This window comes from Hemiscyllium ocellatum, chromosome 37, assembly GCF_020745735.1.
Source record: "Hemiscyllium ocellatum isolate sHemOce1 chromosome 37, sHemOce1.pat.X.cur, whole genome shotgun sequence".
Classification (NCBI taxonomy): Eukaryota; Metazoa; Chordata; class Chondrichthyes; order Orectolobiformes; family Hemiscylliidae; genus Hemiscyllium; species Hemiscyllium ocellatum.
The window spans coordinates 22,193,641-22,210,753 of record NC_083437.1 but is presented as its reverse complement, the minus strand read 5'-3'; the positions used below and the strand labels follow the sequence as shown (position 1 = coordinate 22,210,753).

General features: G+C 44.0%; 1 protein-coding gene across 1 annotated transcript in view; it reads left to right on the top strand.

Moving 5' to 3' along the window:
- arhgef19 (Rho guanine nucleotide exchange factor (GEF) 19) overlaps positions 1-17,113 on the top strand; it is a 99,408-nt gene that overhangs the window by 70,165 nt on the left and 12,130 nt on the right. Inside the window, exons 6-12 of the mRNA XM_060852156.1 lie at positions 373-620; positions 1,951-2,111; positions 4,406-4,558; positions 5,324-5,453; positions 6,203-6,277; positions 7,386-7,475; positions 13,226-13,389. Of these exons, the coding sequence (XP_060708139.1) occupies positions 373-620; positions 1,951-2,111; positions 4,406-4,558; positions 5,324-5,453; positions 6,203-6,277; positions 7,386-7,475; positions 13,226-13,389 (1,021 nt within the window). The remainder of the gene's footprint in view (positions 1-372; positions 621-1,950; positions 2,112-4,405; positions 4,559-5,323; positions 5,454-6,202; positions 6,278-7,385; positions 7,476-13,225; positions 13,390-17,113) is intronic.

Genomic DNA, 17,113 nt, shown 5'->3' with positions numbered 1-17,113 from the left:
CAAACCCTGGGGCCAGATTTCCCAAAGAGAGGGGGAATTGGACAGCAAGTGGGGTCATGAGCTCTGATTTGGATATGATTGCTGTGTCATGGAGTTCTCCCTCTTTTCCTGGTCTCACAAGCCTGCTCTGCCCGGCCCCCCTCTCCCTTCACCCTCTTCTCACAGGGACTGTGAGAAACTTTGAGCCTTGAAAATAGGCTTACAGTGGGGACAACGTTTGGGAAGTGCTGTTCTGGGGCACTGAACATTAGCTAGCTGTCCCTGCACCTTCTCCTGGAGGGACTTTGCCTGCTCAGCTGTGGTTTCTGGTTCTGGTTGATGTTCTCAGCGCAGTGCACTGAGGATTTACTCCAGTACCGGTTTGTATTATAGCGATCCTGTACCAGGAGTACAGCAACGTGGCGAGTGACCGGGAAATCCAAAGACAGAAGCGGGCTGACACAGTCATCGAGGAAGATGATGCGATCCTGGTCAGCAAGTACAGGTCGTTACCAAAGAACTCAAGCTGGTCCCACAGATCCGTCCGAGGGAACGCTTTTGCTCTTTGGCAGGATATCCCGGATGTGCGGAGAAGTGGGTTACTGGATCGAATGGGCAATGAGCAACGGAAGCTGCAGGAGGTGCGTGAACCCTCTGGGTTAAACATTGTTTAGGCCTTGCACAGGAACCCAGCAATGGGTCACATCTGCCCTGCTGTCCCAAGGTCAATCTCAGCGCCCAGAGAAAGCCTAACCATTCTGCAATATTTCAGTCCCCTTGTCTTTTTAACATTATTCATTTCATATCTTATACAATCTTTTGCATCTCCCCTCCTGTTTCTCTGATTGTGAAACAGCCGCAGTAGAGGGGTATCAACAAGCTGCGAGAAACTGTCTAGGCCCAGGCCAGGGTCACCTGCTTTCATTCTGCCCAAAGTATTTAGCCTCTCCCTGGCACCTGCCCAGTGCATAGCTGGACTGAAGAACTAGGGGATGATTTGTTCCCCTGTAATCTTGAACCTTATTACATGAACCGCTGGGAAACTAGTGCCGGGTCAAACCTCCAAAACAGCCGCAGAGAAAGGATGTTTATTTCCCATTCCAATCAGCCTGTTCAGGTGATATGTTATGACACACCTCTGAGCGTGTGAGTCTTGAACCTGGACCTCCTGGCTGAGAGGTCGGGACACTATCACTGCATCACAGACAGGATTTATCTTTAGTGAGCCCAATAATAGCCTTTATTACCGTTAAAAGAATCCGACTTATCCACTAGATTCCCTCAGCCACGATCAAGTTTGATAGCATTTACCATGTCTAGTCCTGTTAGAAATTCCTGGGACCAGGAGTCTTATTTTAAGGATAAGGGATCAACCTTTTAGGACTGAGATGAGGAGAAATATTTTCATCTAGAGCGTGACAAGCCTATGGAATTCACTGCCACAGAATGTGGTTGAGGCTGAAACATTGTGTTTTACAAAAGGAGGCAAATGGAGCTCTTGTGGCTAAAGGAATGAAGGGATATGAGGGGAGGATGGGATTAAGGTATGAGCTCGGTGATCAACCATGATCATATTGAATGGCTTCATGCCGCTCCTCTCTCCCAAGTCTATAGGTTTCAATGAGTTCCCTGTCATTCATCTAAACTCCAGTCAATATAGCCCTAACTGGTCTAGTCTCTCTTCATACATCATTGAAACCTGTATCCTCAGAGCATTAACTTGGATTGCCCAGTGGTCAGGCTGGGAATCCCTTTAGATTCAGACTATTCTTCTCTGCTGTTACTGACAACACTGTCCCCAGCTGATTCCTGCTAAGGGATATTCTCGCCCATTTTACAATCCAACTCATGTGCGTTCTTCCAGCGTTGTTCTGCCTTTTGCCCGGGTGCTTGTGACCCTGGGTTGAGTTTGAGTTGCTGTGTAAATCTGTGTCGACATTCTACCTCAGCTGCAGTCTCTGTGTCCAACAGGCTAAATTTGAGCTGGTCACTTCGGAAGGCTCTTACCTTCGGAGTCTCATCATTGCTGTCGAACATTTCAATAACTCCAGGGAGCTCCAGGGATGTCTCAACATTCAGGAAAAACAGTGGCTATTCTCTAAACTGCCCGATGTCAAAGAAGTCAGTGAAAAGTAAGTCTTGCAACGATCATTGAAAAGAACTTGACTAATTTGACCATCTCCATAGATAATAGGATTAAGATCAGGAACAGTGTATTCCTCCAATAACACAGTTACTAAAATCTTTTCTGCACGTGGCACTGAGCCATAGAAACCAGTAGGAGGCACTGCAACTGATTGCAGAAGGGAGAAAAACAAGTCAGCCAGTGTTTCTATGAGGAGAGAACGGATTATGTTCGACTGTGATGTTGTTTGCAACCAAATAGCCTGCTGATGTTCAACCCCTCGTTTTCGGAATTGAGTGGGTTCCAAGTGAAGCTGCTCATTGAACCTTGTGCCAATCCATTTCCAGGTGCAAGGAGACCCCTGCAGGAGTTGAGCTCAGGGTGGGGTGGGAGGGAGTGGTGGTGGTAGCATGGAATTATTCAAGGGGGAAATGTAGCCTGCTTTGCTTTTCTGTGCATCACTGGCAAAGCCACCAATATTGCATCTCTTGAAATGAGTGATCCAGTCAGCTTTCAGAGGGCGATTGCGAATCAATCACATTGCTCTAGTCATGTGTGGAGTAAAGATTTCCTCCCACAAAGGGCATTAGTGAGCCATTCTGATATAAAACAAAATCCATAGCTTTATATTCCAAATTTGTTTAATTCCATTAGCTGCCTGGTTGGATTGGAATCCATTTTCCCCAAGCATCAACCTGAATGTTTGGCATTGCTAGCCCAGTGACCTTAACTGTGTCTGATAATAATCTCCTGTGGTCAGTTAAATGCAACAGCTTTAACTAAAACTGTACAAGGCACTAGTCCATACACAGAATACTGTAAACAGTTTTGGACTTTCCTTATCTAAGGAAAGATTAGATTACTTACAGTGTGGAAACAGGCCCTTCGGCCCAACAAGCCCACACCGACCCGCCGAAGCGCAACCCACCCATACCCCTACAGAGTCCAGAGCTGATTGACTAGGCTGATACTGGATGTGGAGAGACTCTCTTCTGAGGAGAGGCTGAGTAAAGTGGGCCTGTAGTCATTGGAATATAGAAGAATGAGAGGCCATGTTCTTGAACCACTCAAGATTTGACATCATAGATATGGAAAGGTTGTTTCCCCTTGTAGGAGAGTCTAGGACCAGAGGGCATCATCCCAGGGTTTAAGATAGAGACAGGGGGGATTTCTTCTCTCAGAGTGTTGTGAATCTGTGGGATTCTTTCCCACAGAGGGCCGTTGAGGCTGGGACATTAAGGATATTCAAGGCTGAAACAGATTTTTAATCAGGAAGTGAATCAAAGGTTATGGGGAAGGCAGGGAAGCAGAGTTGAGGATTATCAGATTACCCCAATCTCACGGATTCAATGGACAGGATGGCCTACTCTGTTCCTACATTTTATATCGTATGGTATTATTGCAGCCAGAAATAATCCAGAGTAGTTTTGCCTGTGATATTTTCCTTTCTGTTTATAGATTGAAGCTGATGTGCCGAGTTGACTATAAAGAATTAATTTAGATAAATTATGTTGACCACACATTTGCTGAAAGCTCTCATCAGCACTTGAAATAAGTATTTGCAACAAAATGTTCTATGTGGTGTGTTTATTGTATCAGCTCAGTGAGTCTGGTGGGCAATCAGATGAATATTATCAGTGGAGGAGTGGGTGATATGGGAATGCAGATACCTCAAGCTTCCTAATATTGCAGCTGAGGCAGAAGAATGGCATGCAGCTGCTGGATAAAGTGCCAAACACCGGGGTGCTGCCATCTCAGTGCAGAGCAGTCTGCATCCTGTCTGTGATTCAGAGAGAGCCAAGGCTTACAGAGAATATCCCAAACTGTCTGACTGAGGCACCTCTGTAAGCGATCGTGAATTCTTGTCTGACCACAGCACAGTCTGCAGACCAACCCCAGTATCAGTTCATCCAATCAAAAAAATGGGAACGAGAGGTGAACCCTCTCTGAACAGATAATTGGGTGTGGATTAACTTACTAAAGGAGAGCAGTGATGTCAGCAGTTTAATAAGGGACTATATTTTCTGTCTCTAGAGAGAGATAGATTTAAAGGTGAGACTGAGAATATGTGGATGTAGATCTGAAGGAAATGGAAAAGAAGGTGAACGTGTGGGATCTGAGGTTAAGAACTGGTGGGGGGTGGCCATACTTTTTGAGTCTCATGCCACGTTTCTATAGATACTTACGTTCCATATATCTCTTGGTTGTCACTCCCTTTGTAAGTATAGTTATTGTTAGCCGTTCTGTTCCTTGTTGGTAACTAGGGGCCTGGCTCTGTCTTGTCTACTCTGTTGTTCTCAGGTTCCTGCAGGAGCTGGAAGAGAGGCTGGAGAAGAACATCTTGAACTTTGATGTGTGTGACATTGTGTTGGCTCACTGCTCCGCCTTCAGGAGAGTCTATGTGCCTTACGTGACCAACCAGGCTTATCAGGAACAGACCTACCAGCGGCTGCTGTACGTGCAAACGTTTTTTTCATGCAACAAGAGAGCAGACGAGTCTTCGGTTTTGCATGATCAACTTGCACAAAGTAATGGGAGGTTGGGATGGCTCAGTGATTCAATGCCCCACCTGTTGTGACCCTGAAAGGAGAAACCAGGAGGAATCCAGTATGACCTTCTGTCTGCACTATTGTCTTAGTGGCCCGGGGCAAGAAGGGGGAAAATCATTGAGCATCCCTGGTCCTAAACACAGTCCACCGAGTCCACCTGCAAAGCGGACACATGGTTTGAAGTCTTGCTTTAAAATAAGAAGCAAAACTAACATTTGAATAGAGCATCTCATAAGTAATAGATGCGCAAAAGGGCTTTACAGTCACTGCACCACTTTTTGAAGTGTGTTCATTGTTGAAATGTATAAACCCCAGCAGCCAACATACACACAGCCAGCTCCTAAAGGCTGAAATGTGCTTTGACCGGATAATATCATTTTTTTCTGATCTTGACTGGGCCAGGATGCAGGGGAGAGCAGATCTGTTCTTCAGAGTAGTGCCCTGGGATCTTTTATAACCGAGCATGCCTCGGTTTAACGTCTCATCTAAATTCCGACACCCCTGGCAGTGGACTGGAGTGTCCAAACATGGCCTTTGGTGCTCCAACCCTGGAAAGGGGCTTGAACTGAGAGCCCCGTGATTCAGAATCCAAGTGTGATTTGCTCTGGATAACACACAGACACAGCCAGGAAATGTAGTAACTGAATTATTCTCTGGATCACCTCTGCAGGCAGGAGAATTCCAGGTTTTCCAGTGTGTTGAACAAGCTGGAGGAGGATCAGATTTGCCAACGACTGCCCCTCACTTCATTTCTAATCCTGCCTTTCCAAAGGATAATGAGGCTGAAGATGCTGGTGGAGGTAAAGTGCCAATATTATAAATCTTCATCACAGAAAAGACGAAATACAATAAAATGCGAAGCTGTAAACCATAGAATCTTACAACACTGAAGGAGGCCATTTGGCCCACTGTAATTGTGCTGACTCTTTGAAACAGCAATCCCAAGACAAGTTCAATGTTTTCCTCACAGCCCTGTAAATCTCCCCTTTAATGTACATATTTAATTCCCTTTTGCAAGTTAATATTGAATCAAACCACTGCCCTTTCATGCATCCCATTCTAAACTGTTTTAGATTAGATTAGATTACTTACAGTGTGGAAACAGGCCCTTCGGCCCAACAAGTCCACACCGACCCGACGAAGCGACAACCCACCCATACCCCTACATATACCCCTTACCTAACACTACGGGCAATTTAGCATGGCCAATTCACCTGACCCGCACATCTTTGGACTGTGGGAGGAAACCGTAGCACCCGGAAGAAACCCACGCAGACACGGGGAGAACGTGCAAACTCCACACAGTCAGTCGCCTGAGGCAGGAATTAAACCCAGGTCCCTGGCGCTGTGAGGCAGCAGTGCTAACCACTGTGCCACCGTGCCGCAACAACTCATTGTGTACATTTAAGTTCAGCTCATCTTCACATAAGTGCTCTCATTGTTTTGAACATCTCTATTAAATTTCCCCTTTCATTCTGTGCTCCAAGGTAAACAGATCTCACTCTTCTGTCTCTTGAATTAACTGAATGATGAACCCTCTGTGTTACAGAACATATTGAAACGGACCAAACAGGGCTCCCAGGAGGAAGAGACAGCCACAAAGGCCTTCGACAAACTCAAAAAGGTGAAAGGCTCTGAATTTAAACCTAAAGTAGACACAGAACAGGAAGTAGAGAGTTGGAGAGTACATTGAAACCCGGGTGAGATCCAGGCCAGGCTTGCTACAACTGTAAAAGGCATTGGTGAGATGGCACCTGGAGTACTGTGCATAGTTAAGGACACTGTACTTATGAATGGATACCCATTGGAAGCAGGTCAAAGAAGGCACAGTGGATTCATTCATGGTTAAAGGCACTGTCTTTTGAAAGTTGAATGAGTTGGCCCTGAGTCATTGAAGATGAGAAGAAGGAGTGGTGACCTCACTGAAACATGTAGAATTCTGAGGGGCCTTGACAGGGTAGATGCTGACAGGCCATTTCCCTAGAATTAAGAAACACAGTTTCAAATAATGGATCTTCCATGTAAGATTAGATTAGATTACTTACAGTGTGGAAACAGGCCCTTCGGCCCAACAAGTCCACACTGACCCGCCGAAGCGCAACTCACCCATACCCCTACATTTACCCCTTACCTAACACTACGGGCAATTTAGCATGGCCAATTCACCTGACCCGCACATCTTTGGACTGTGGGAGGAAACCGGAGCACCCCAAGGAAACCCACGCAGACACGTGGAGAACGTGCAAACTCCACACACTCAGTCGCCTGAGTCGGGTCTCAGGCACTGTGAGACTGCCTTCTCTTAGAGGGTCATCAGTCTTTGGAATTCTCTTCTCCAGAGAATGTTGGGGCTGCGTTATTAAACACGTGTGAAATTAAGTGAACCCATCAGGTTTTGACGTTAATGGTTGCCACTAGCTTGATATTTTCAAATTTCTACCTTCCTTTTATTGAATTCACCATCTTCTGTGGTGGGATTTGAACCATGTCCTCAGAACATTAACCTGGGGTTCTAGGTTGCTAGTGCAGTGACATTACCACCTGTCCATTTGTCTGAGGATGTTGAGGAGTTCAAGCTGCCTGATGTTATCAAGAAGGGGTTGAAAATTCAGACCAGGATTGGATGAGAATGAATTCAATCTTTGTGGAATATGGAACCTATACACTTAATCATAGTTCAAACCAACAAAGAACAGGGCAAGTGTACTGACTGTAACTTCTTTCTCTATCAGCTCACACAGGAGTGTAATTCTAGTGTACAGTCAATGAAGAGGACAGAGGAACTCATTCACCTGAACAATAAAATCCATTTTGAAAGTAAGGTAAGCTGCTGTGTACAAAGGACACCGATTCTGGTTCAAGTCAGAGATGCTTTTGGTTTGTTTGGATAGAGACAAATTCCAGTGTTTGTTTGTTTCCTTGATGTGTTACTGTAGAAAGCCGAACTGTGTTTGTGACTAGGCACATATATAAAGTTTTTTTTATGAATAAAGTATATTTTTGAAATAAAAAACACTTCCGTTGCAAGAGGGGCTCAGACCAATTTGGATAAGCGATCTGTAATCAGAGACAGGAGGGTGAGATTGCGAGTGAAGCAGGCATGACGATCGAGATGTTAGACAGGGAGAATGCTCAGCTCTTAGAATTGTCCAAACGATTCAACTTTCTTGCAGTAACCTTGTGGATGGACAGGGTGGGTGCAGTGAGGATAAGTCGAGAGGACCGTGTTACAGGACGCGGTGTGTATGTGTGTGTGTGCAATAGTACAGACTGGTATAGTCAGGAGAAAGCAACAGTTCTTTGGAGCAGGGGTCTACACAACAGTGTTGCCTGCCCAGTGTCAGAATGCAGGACATCTGTTGTAGGTTGATGAGGAACTCGCAGTCAGAGGGGAAGGATCCAATTGTTATGGTGCACGTAGGGACCTATGATACAGGTAAGATTGGAAGCAGGTTCTGGCTTAGAAAGTATGAGCAGATAATAGCTGAATTAAAATGCAAAACCTCAATAAAAAAACGAAAGAACTGCAGATGCTGTAAATCAGAAACAAAAGCAGAAATTGCTAGAAAAGCTTGGTAGGTCGGGCAGCACCTGTGGAGAGAAATTAGAGTTAACGGTTCAGCTCTGAGTTTTTCCATCAACTTCTGTTTTTGTTGCAGAACCTTAATCTCTGTATTCTTATCTCACCCACAAGCAAATTGGTGTCGGGTAAATAATATCAGCGGGTCAGATGTGTGGCTCAAGGATTGTTGCAGGTCAAACTGATTTTGATTCACGGGCATTGGCACCAAAGGGAGTGGTACCAGTGAGGCATTTTTCACCTGAATTATGCTGGGCCGGTATCCTGGAAAGTGGTGTTACCAGGCTGGTAGAGACAGCTTTCATTAAATAGTGGGGGCCAGGAATCAAGTCAAAGAAGATGTGTGATAAATTCAATGAAAGACAGCAAAGTAGCCATAAGGGAATTGATCACCTGAGCGTTGCAGGAAGGGAAAAAAAATCTTTGAGGAGAAAGTGAGGACTGCAGACGCTGGAGATCAGAGCTGAAAATGTGTTGCTGGAAAAGCGCAGCAGGTCAGGCAGCTTCCAAAAGAGCAGGAGAATCGACGATTCGGACATGAACCCTTCTTCAGGAATCATTCCTGAAGAAGAGCTCATGCCCGAAACATCGATTCTCCTACTCTTTGGATGCTGCCTGACCTGCTGCGCTTTTCCAGCAACACATTTTCAGCTCGTGGCAGGAAGGGACAAACCATACAAACTCAACAGTGAGCAAACAGATTGCAAAAATAATGACAACATGGAATGGAGTTCACTGTATTTGAATGTACGTGTGCTTTGGCAGAAGGATAGATGAATTGACAACACAAATGTAAATAAACAAGTGGGATCTTAAAGACATTATGGAAGTCTATCTGTCTGCAAAGTGACTGAGATTGGAAACTAATTGTTCAAAGGTGTGCCACATTTAGGAAGATGAGGCAAGAAGGAAATGGAGGTGAGGGAGCATTGTTAATAAAGGACAAGGTCAGTGTATTGGTGAGAGAGGAGCTTACTGGGAAGATCAGGTTACTTGGAATTTAGAAACTGCAAGGGGCAGGAAACATTGATAGAGATTGCTTCCAGGCCACCGAACAACAGTGGTAATGTAGAATATGGTGTAAATCAGGAAATCAGAGGAGTATGTAACATGGGTAGTAATGATGAGGCACTTAATCTATATATAAACTGGATAAATCTTGTAAACACATTTTCTGTGGAGGAAAATTCCTGGAATGTATACGAGATGGTTTTCTAGAAACAGTGTGTTGAACCAGCTAGAGATTGAGCAATTTTGGGTCTAGTGTTGTGCAATGATAAGTTGCTAGATAACAATATTATTGGAATGGAAGAATGATCATTTTACATTAAATTTGGAAGTGACACAGTTCAATCTAAAATTAAGATGTTAAATTTAAACAAGAGAAACTGGAAGTAGGAGAGGTAAATTGGTCATAAGGAATTGGATAATTACATTCAAAGATACAATGATAGACAGAGAATAGTTAGCAATTAAAGAATTAATATACATTTACAACAAATTGACATTACTTTAAGATTTAAAAACAAACAGGATAAATGATTGATATCAGCTAACAAGTTAAACATTGTATTCAATCAAAGGAAATAGCTATAAAGTTGTCAAAAAAATAGTTAACCTGAAGATTGACAATAAGTACTGTGTATACTTTTAGGAAGGATGTTATTCAATTGGAAAGGATGCAAAAAAGATTTACAAGGATGTTACCAAGATTGGAAGGTTTGAGTTAATTGAAGAGTCTGAATACACTAGGACTTCTTTCTGTGGAGCATAGGAGATTGAGGGGTGACCTTATAGGGGTTTATAAACTCATGAGGGGCATGGTTAAGGTAAGTAGCCTAGGTCTTTTCCCCAGGGTAGGACAGTCCAAAACTGGACGGTATAGGTTTAAGGTGAGAGGGGAAAGATATAAAAGAGACCTGAGGGGCACCTCTTCCACATATTAGACTGATACATGAATGGAATGAAGTGCAAGAGGAGGTAGTGCTGGCTGGTACAGTTGCAGCACTTAGAGTGATAGAGCTGTACAGCACAGAAACAAACTCTTCATCCAACCCATCCACGCTGACCAGGTATCCTAACCTAATCTCGTCCCATTTGCCAGCATTTGGCCCACATTGCTCTAAACCCTTCCTATTCATATATACATCCAGATGCCTTTTAAATGCTGTAATTGTATCAGCCTCCACCACTTCCTCTTGCACTTCATTCCATACACGCACCATCCTCTCTGTGAAAAAGTTGTCCCTTAGGTTCCTTGTAAATCTTAAACCTTAAATCTCACCTTAAACCTATGCCCTCTAGTTTTGGACTCCTCTACCCTGAGCAAAAGATCTTGGCTGTTCACTCTAACCATGTACCTCATGATTTTATTAACTTCGAAGGTCACCCCTCAGCTTCTAATGCTCCAGGGATAAAAGCTCTAGCCCGTTCAACCTCTCTCTACAGCTCAAACCTTCCAACCCTGCCACGTCCTTGTAAATCTTTTCCAAACCCTTTCAAATTTCATAACATCCTTCCTATAGGAGGGAGACCAGAATTGAATGCAGTATTCCAAAAGTGGCCTAACCAGTGTCCCGTAAAGCCGCAACATGACATCCCAACTGCTATACTCAATGCACCAACCGATAAAGGCAACTGTCTCAAACGCCTTCTTCATTAACCTGTCTACCTGCGACTCCACTTGCAAGGAACTACGAACTGCTCTCCAAGGTCTCTTTGTTCAGAAACACTCCCCAGGACCTTACCATTAAGTGTATAAGTCCTGCCCTAATTTGCTTTCCCAAAATGCAGTACCTTACATTTATCTAAATTAAACTCCATCTGCCACTCCTTAGCCCACCAGGGCAACTGATCAAGTTCCTGAAGACATTTGGATAGGTGTGTGTATAGGAAAGGTTTAGAGGAATGTGGGCATGCTGGATGACTATCCTGGCATGGATTGAGAATTGGTTAATGGACAGAAAGCAGAGTAGGAATAAACAAGTTGGCAGATTGTAAACAGTGGGATATCAGAAGAATCTGTGCTTACGCCTCAGTTATTCACAATCTATATCAATGCTTTGGATGTGGAGCCAAAATGTTAATATTTACAAGTTTGCTGATAACACAAAACTTGGCGTGAATGTGAATTGTGAGGAGATGCAAAGAGCTTTTGCGAGGATTTTGACAGGCTGAGCTAGTGGCAAGAATATCGTGGATAGAATAAAGTTTGGAAAAATGGGAAGTTGTCCCCATTAGCAGGAAGAATAAAAATTGAAAGTAATTTTTTAACAGTGAGAAACTGGGAAGTGTTGAAGTCCGGCGGGACCTGGGAGGCCTTCTTTATAGGTTAGTATTCCCATAATGTTGGAAAGCAATTACATAATCCCATTGAGTGTTGGCCTTTATTATAAGTGGATTTGAGTCCAACAGTGAAGTTGTCTTGCTGCTGTTGTATAGAACCTTGCTAAGACTTCACTTAGGTATTGTGTACAGTTTTGGTGTCCTTACCTAAGGAAAGATATACTTGCCATAGACAGTGTGCAATAAATGTCCCTCAGACTGACCCCTGGATTGTCCTCTTTGGGGCACTTAGGGATACCAGGTCAATATTGTCTCGAACTTAGAAGGGGATCTCATTGAAAAATCTGAAGTTCTTACAGAACTTGACAGGGTAGATAAGGGAGAATTATGTCCTCTGACTGGAAAAGGTATAATGGCAGAATTAGGGATAAGCCATTTCAGACTGAAGTGAGGAGGAATTTCTTCACTCAGTGAGTGGTGAATCTTTGAAATTCTCTAGCCCAGGCAGCAATGAACCTTCATATCGTGAGTATTTTCAAGACAGAGGTCAAAATGTTTCTGGATATTAAGGATAATAAAGGGTATAGGGACACTCCAGGAGAATGGGAATTGAGGTGGAAGATCAGCCTTGACCTTATGAGTGGTAGAGTGAGCTTGAGGGACCAAATGGCCTACTCCTGTGTTCCTTTGTGCTGTGGTTCCCCACTGTAGCCATGCTGAGTATAATCAGGTTCCACTCCCCATACCAGGTGAGAGAGGGGAGGCTGAGTTGTTGCTCAAGGGGCTGCCAGGGGCCAGACCCAAGGGAAGTCACAAGAAGAGGAAGTCCAACCGCATGTCCATGTGCTTGTTCACCGCTGGTGCTGAGGCACAGCCTGTCAGCTGAGCTGTGAGAGACACTAACCGGCAACATTGAGCACTCCGAGTGCCTAATGGTGAGATGGATGATGCCGAGTGAAACCTACTCCTGAAATGCAGCTCAACTTCAGAAGATGGCCCTCTGCTCCCCAGACTTCCATCTGATACCAGACTATAGCAGGCTGGTTAGCTCAGTTGGCAGGTTGGTTAGTTTGTGATGCAGCGGGGTGCCAACAGAGTAAGTTTAATTAGGAAGTCACCTTGCCTTCTTGGGACTGCTCCTCACCATCACTTATGTCTCTCTCTCTCTGATGAGAGAACAGTCCTCTGGGACCATGGTGACTTTACCTTTACTATAAGTGATGATGCAGAAGGGCTCAGAGATTTGAACCAGTCTCCTCTCATATGCTGAGACAGTGAGACCTCCTAAAGTAAGATAGGCACCCTATTCCAATAGGCTGCCCAGCCAACCTTTCTGAGTGAGCTGCTAATTTTGGGAGCGAATTAAGGGGTGGTTTTAGTTGTTGGTGGAGCATCTGCTAACATGGCATTGAAATTTCTGAGCAGTTTGCAGCCTTACAACTGAATGACAGAGAAAAATCCAGCTCGTCAGTTTTGAGTTGATTCAGACTCAGGTTCCCAAAGTCAAAAGAAAAATATCCTGCCCACTGCGCATTTCCTGGAAAATTTCTCATGTCCGACAAACTGCTGTCATTTTGGGGAGTGGAGCGCAAAATTATTTTACTTCCACTTTGTGGATGAGCCCTGTGGATGGCAGGAAATGGTTAAGGATCTTATTCAGAGCTTTCAGTCACAAATTTCTGAGTTTGGCCTTCTCTCTCTTTGCAGATTTTCCCACTGATCTCTCAGTCCCGCTGGCTGGTGAAGCATGGGGAACTGACTGAAGTGGATTCCCAGGTCAACAACACCACGGGGTCGAAGTTCAAGCTCTCCACGAGGCCCATTTACCTGCATCTCTTCAATGACTGCCTCCTGCTTTCCCGAAAAAAGGAGTAAGTTTGCCGTCCATCATCAGAGTGAAATGTGAGGTCTGCAGATGCTGGAGATCAGAGCTGAAAATGTGTTGCTGGTTAAAGCGCAGCAGGTCAGGCAGCATCCAAGGAACAGGAAATTCAACGTTTCGGGCAAAAGCCCTTCATCAGGATGAAAAGTCCTGATGAAGGGCTTTTGCCCGAAACGTCGAATTTCCTGTTCCTTGGATGCTGCCTGACCTGCTGCGCTTTAACCAGCAACACATTTTCACCTCCATCATCAGACACTTCCATTTGGTAATAACCACAGCTGCCTCTTCTGTCCTGACCTCTTTGACTTTTCTCTTTCCCATTGTTTTTGAACCGTTCCCCCTCCTCTTTGCTTCAGGTCATTAACGAACATTGATTCATTCTAACCTGACAGGAGGCAGTTCTCACTTGACGTCACCAGATGGCAGCACGCATTTTAAAATCCCAATGGTTTTAGGGAATGGGAGAGATGATGTCACAGAAGACGAATCGAGCAGCGAGGGTTTTGCCAAAGAAAGAATGAAAGGAAGAATTTTTAAATAAAAAAACACAACAGGGGTGTTAGAATCTGGAACGTCAACCCTCTGAGAGAGTATGGAGGCAGGTCCACACTCAGGCACTCACTCGCACACCTACCGTCCTCACTCGCAAAACCATGAGCAGAGATGTATTGCTGAGGCTACATTAGGCTCTGGTCCGACCACATTTGGAATATTGTGAGCAGTTTTGGGCCCTGTATCTCAGGAAGGATGCGCTGGCATTGGAGAGGGGCCAGAGGAGGTTTACAAGGGGATGAAGGGCTTGTTATATGAGGAGCAGTTGAAGACTCTGGGTCTGTACTCGATGGAGTTTAGAAGGATGAAGGGGGACGTCATTGAAACATACAGAATATGGAGAGGCCTCGATAGAGTGGATATGGCAAAGATGTTTCCCGAGTAGGAGAGACTAGGACTCAACGGCATTGCCTCAGAGTGAAGGGACAATCTTTTAGAACTGAGATGAGGAGGAATTTCCTCAGCCAGGTGGTGGTGACACTGTGGAACCCATTGCTACAGAAGGCTGTGGAGGACAAGTCATTGAGTGTATTTAAGTCAGAAATAGATGGGTTGTTGATTAAGGGTTACAGGGAGAAGGCAGGAGAATGGGGTTGAGAAACAGATCAGCCGTGATTGAATAGCAGAACAGACTCGATGGGCTGAATGGCCTAATTCTGCTCCTATATTTCATTGTGTACGAGTGCACACAGCACGTGCCCATACTCACACAAGCCACACACAGACTCAGTAACACACACACACACACACACACACAAGTACATTCAGGCCACCAAAACTGACAAAGAAAAGGAACTTCCAGCTCTGTGCCTTCAACACAGACTGTGTTGTTGGGAACACTGCTCATCCTGATCCAAACTCTGTCAATGCTATTCCATCCCCCGTTTTCTCTACAGACCCTTCAGTGTTGAAAAGTCATATCGGACTCAAAATATTAACTCTGCTTTCACTCCACAAATGCTGCCAGACCTGCTGAGTTTCTACAGAAATTCTGTGTTTGATTTAGACCTCCAGCATTTGCAATATTATATCCTTTTCTTGGTGGTTCAGTTTTTCTCAGAAGACAGTGTTGCATGGGTCTGACACATGTCCAGTGTCCTGAACAGTTCCTCTTTACACCCGTTTTGAAGGAATGGTAAACAATTAAACATCCCTGTTAAAGAGATGCATCCATGTTACTGTTATAAAAACCACAAACATCAAAGCCACTCAATAAAATGCCAGGGCAGCAAAGCAATATTCTAAAAATATTGTCAGAAACTGCATCCCACAAAGTTGCAAGGGGATGAAGGGCTTGTTATATGAGGAGCAGTTGAAGACTCTGGGTCTGTACTTGATGGAGTTTAGAAGGATGAAGGGGGATGTCATTGAAACATACAGAATATGGAGAGGCCTCGATAGAGTGGATATGGCAAAGATGTTTCCCGAGTAGGAGAGACTAGGACTCGACGGCATTGCCTCAGAGTGAAGGGACAATCTTTTAGAACTGAGATGAGGAGGAATTTCCTCAGCCAGGTGGTGGTGACACTGTGGAACCCATTGCTACAGAAGGCTGTGGGGGACAAGTCATTGAGTGTATTTAAGTCAGAAATAGATGGGGCACCTTCAACCCTCCCCCACTTCAGCATGTGTAGTGCCACATGCAGAACACCCATAGAATCCCAGGGTACACATGTATTTATCTCAGTCATGTACTGTTGGACACTCACTCACTGCATCCGGGACATGAGGAGCCGGAGAGATTCTGAATTCCAACGGAGAAAGCTGAAAATCACACAACACCAGGTTATAGTCCAACAGGTTTATTTGGAAGTATAAGCTTTCGGAGCGCTGCTCCTTTGTCAGGTAGCTAGTGGGGCAGGATCAGAGGACACAGAATTTATAGCAAAAGCTCATACACTGATGCAATATATTGAACAAACCTAGATTGTGTCAAGTCTTTCATCGTTTAGCATGGATTGCAGGTTTTGATTCATTAATATGTAAGTACCAGAACTTTTTTCAAGTCACATTCCTGAGACAACTTACTGTTTTATTAAAAAAAATGACCTCTCAACTTAGACAATGCATTGAAAGTGTGAGGTGAGAATCTGTATGTCAGACTTGTTCTATTTCCAAAATTTATAAAATGTCACATGGATGACAAGAAACATCGACTGCCGACAGATTGTGAGCTTTTTGAACAAATCAGATTAAAATAGCCACTCCATTAACTATCTGATGGAGCGATGCTCCGAAAGCTAGTGCTTCCAATTAAACCTGTTGGACTATAACCTGGTGTTGAGTGATTTTTAACTTTGTCCAGCCCAGTCCAACACCAGCACCTCCCCAACAGAGAAAACCAGAGAGAACAAAATTAGCTGAAGCAAAACGAGGGCTGCCAATGCTGATTTGTATAAAAGTACTCTTGACAGCTGGATTGAAGTCAAGTCCTTGAGTAATACACAGACCCACCACAGTCACGAACTGAACATCAGGAATTGAAATTATTTGCAGAGGTTAAAGGAGGTTGAGTATATTTACTGGAAAAGAGAGGTTGCAAGGTCACTTAATTGAAATTTTCCAGAGTTAGAACTTAAGGGAATTGACCAAATTAGTTCGGGAACAACATTTTCAGTAACACGGGTTTTAAATCCCAGCAGAGGAGTAGAAAAGGAGAAGAAATGAAATTTTATTGTCAGAAGCTAGGAGAAAAGGACATCAAAATGGCCAGTATAAGTTAGTGTTATCTAACTGTATCATTAAGGATTAAAAATTGGAGTTAAATCATTAAGTATTGAACATACATAAAGGAGAACTGCAATCAGCAGCAAATTTTAATTTAATAAGTTGTTTTGATGGATCTGGTTTTGATAGCAGTAACAAGGATGCATCCCTTTAATGGGGATGTTTCATTGTTTATCATTCCTTCAAAAGAGATATAAAGAAGAACTGTTCAGACACTGGATCTATTGGACATGAGGCAGACCCATGTAACACTGTCTTCTGAGAGAAAAAAAATTAACCATCAAGAAAAGGATATAATACTACAAATGCTGGAGGTCTAAAACAAACAAAGACAATTCCTGGAGAAACTCATCAGGTCTGGTAGCATTTGTGAAGAGAGAAGCAGAGACATTTTGAGTCAGATATGACTTTTCAAAACTGAAGGGTCTGGAGAA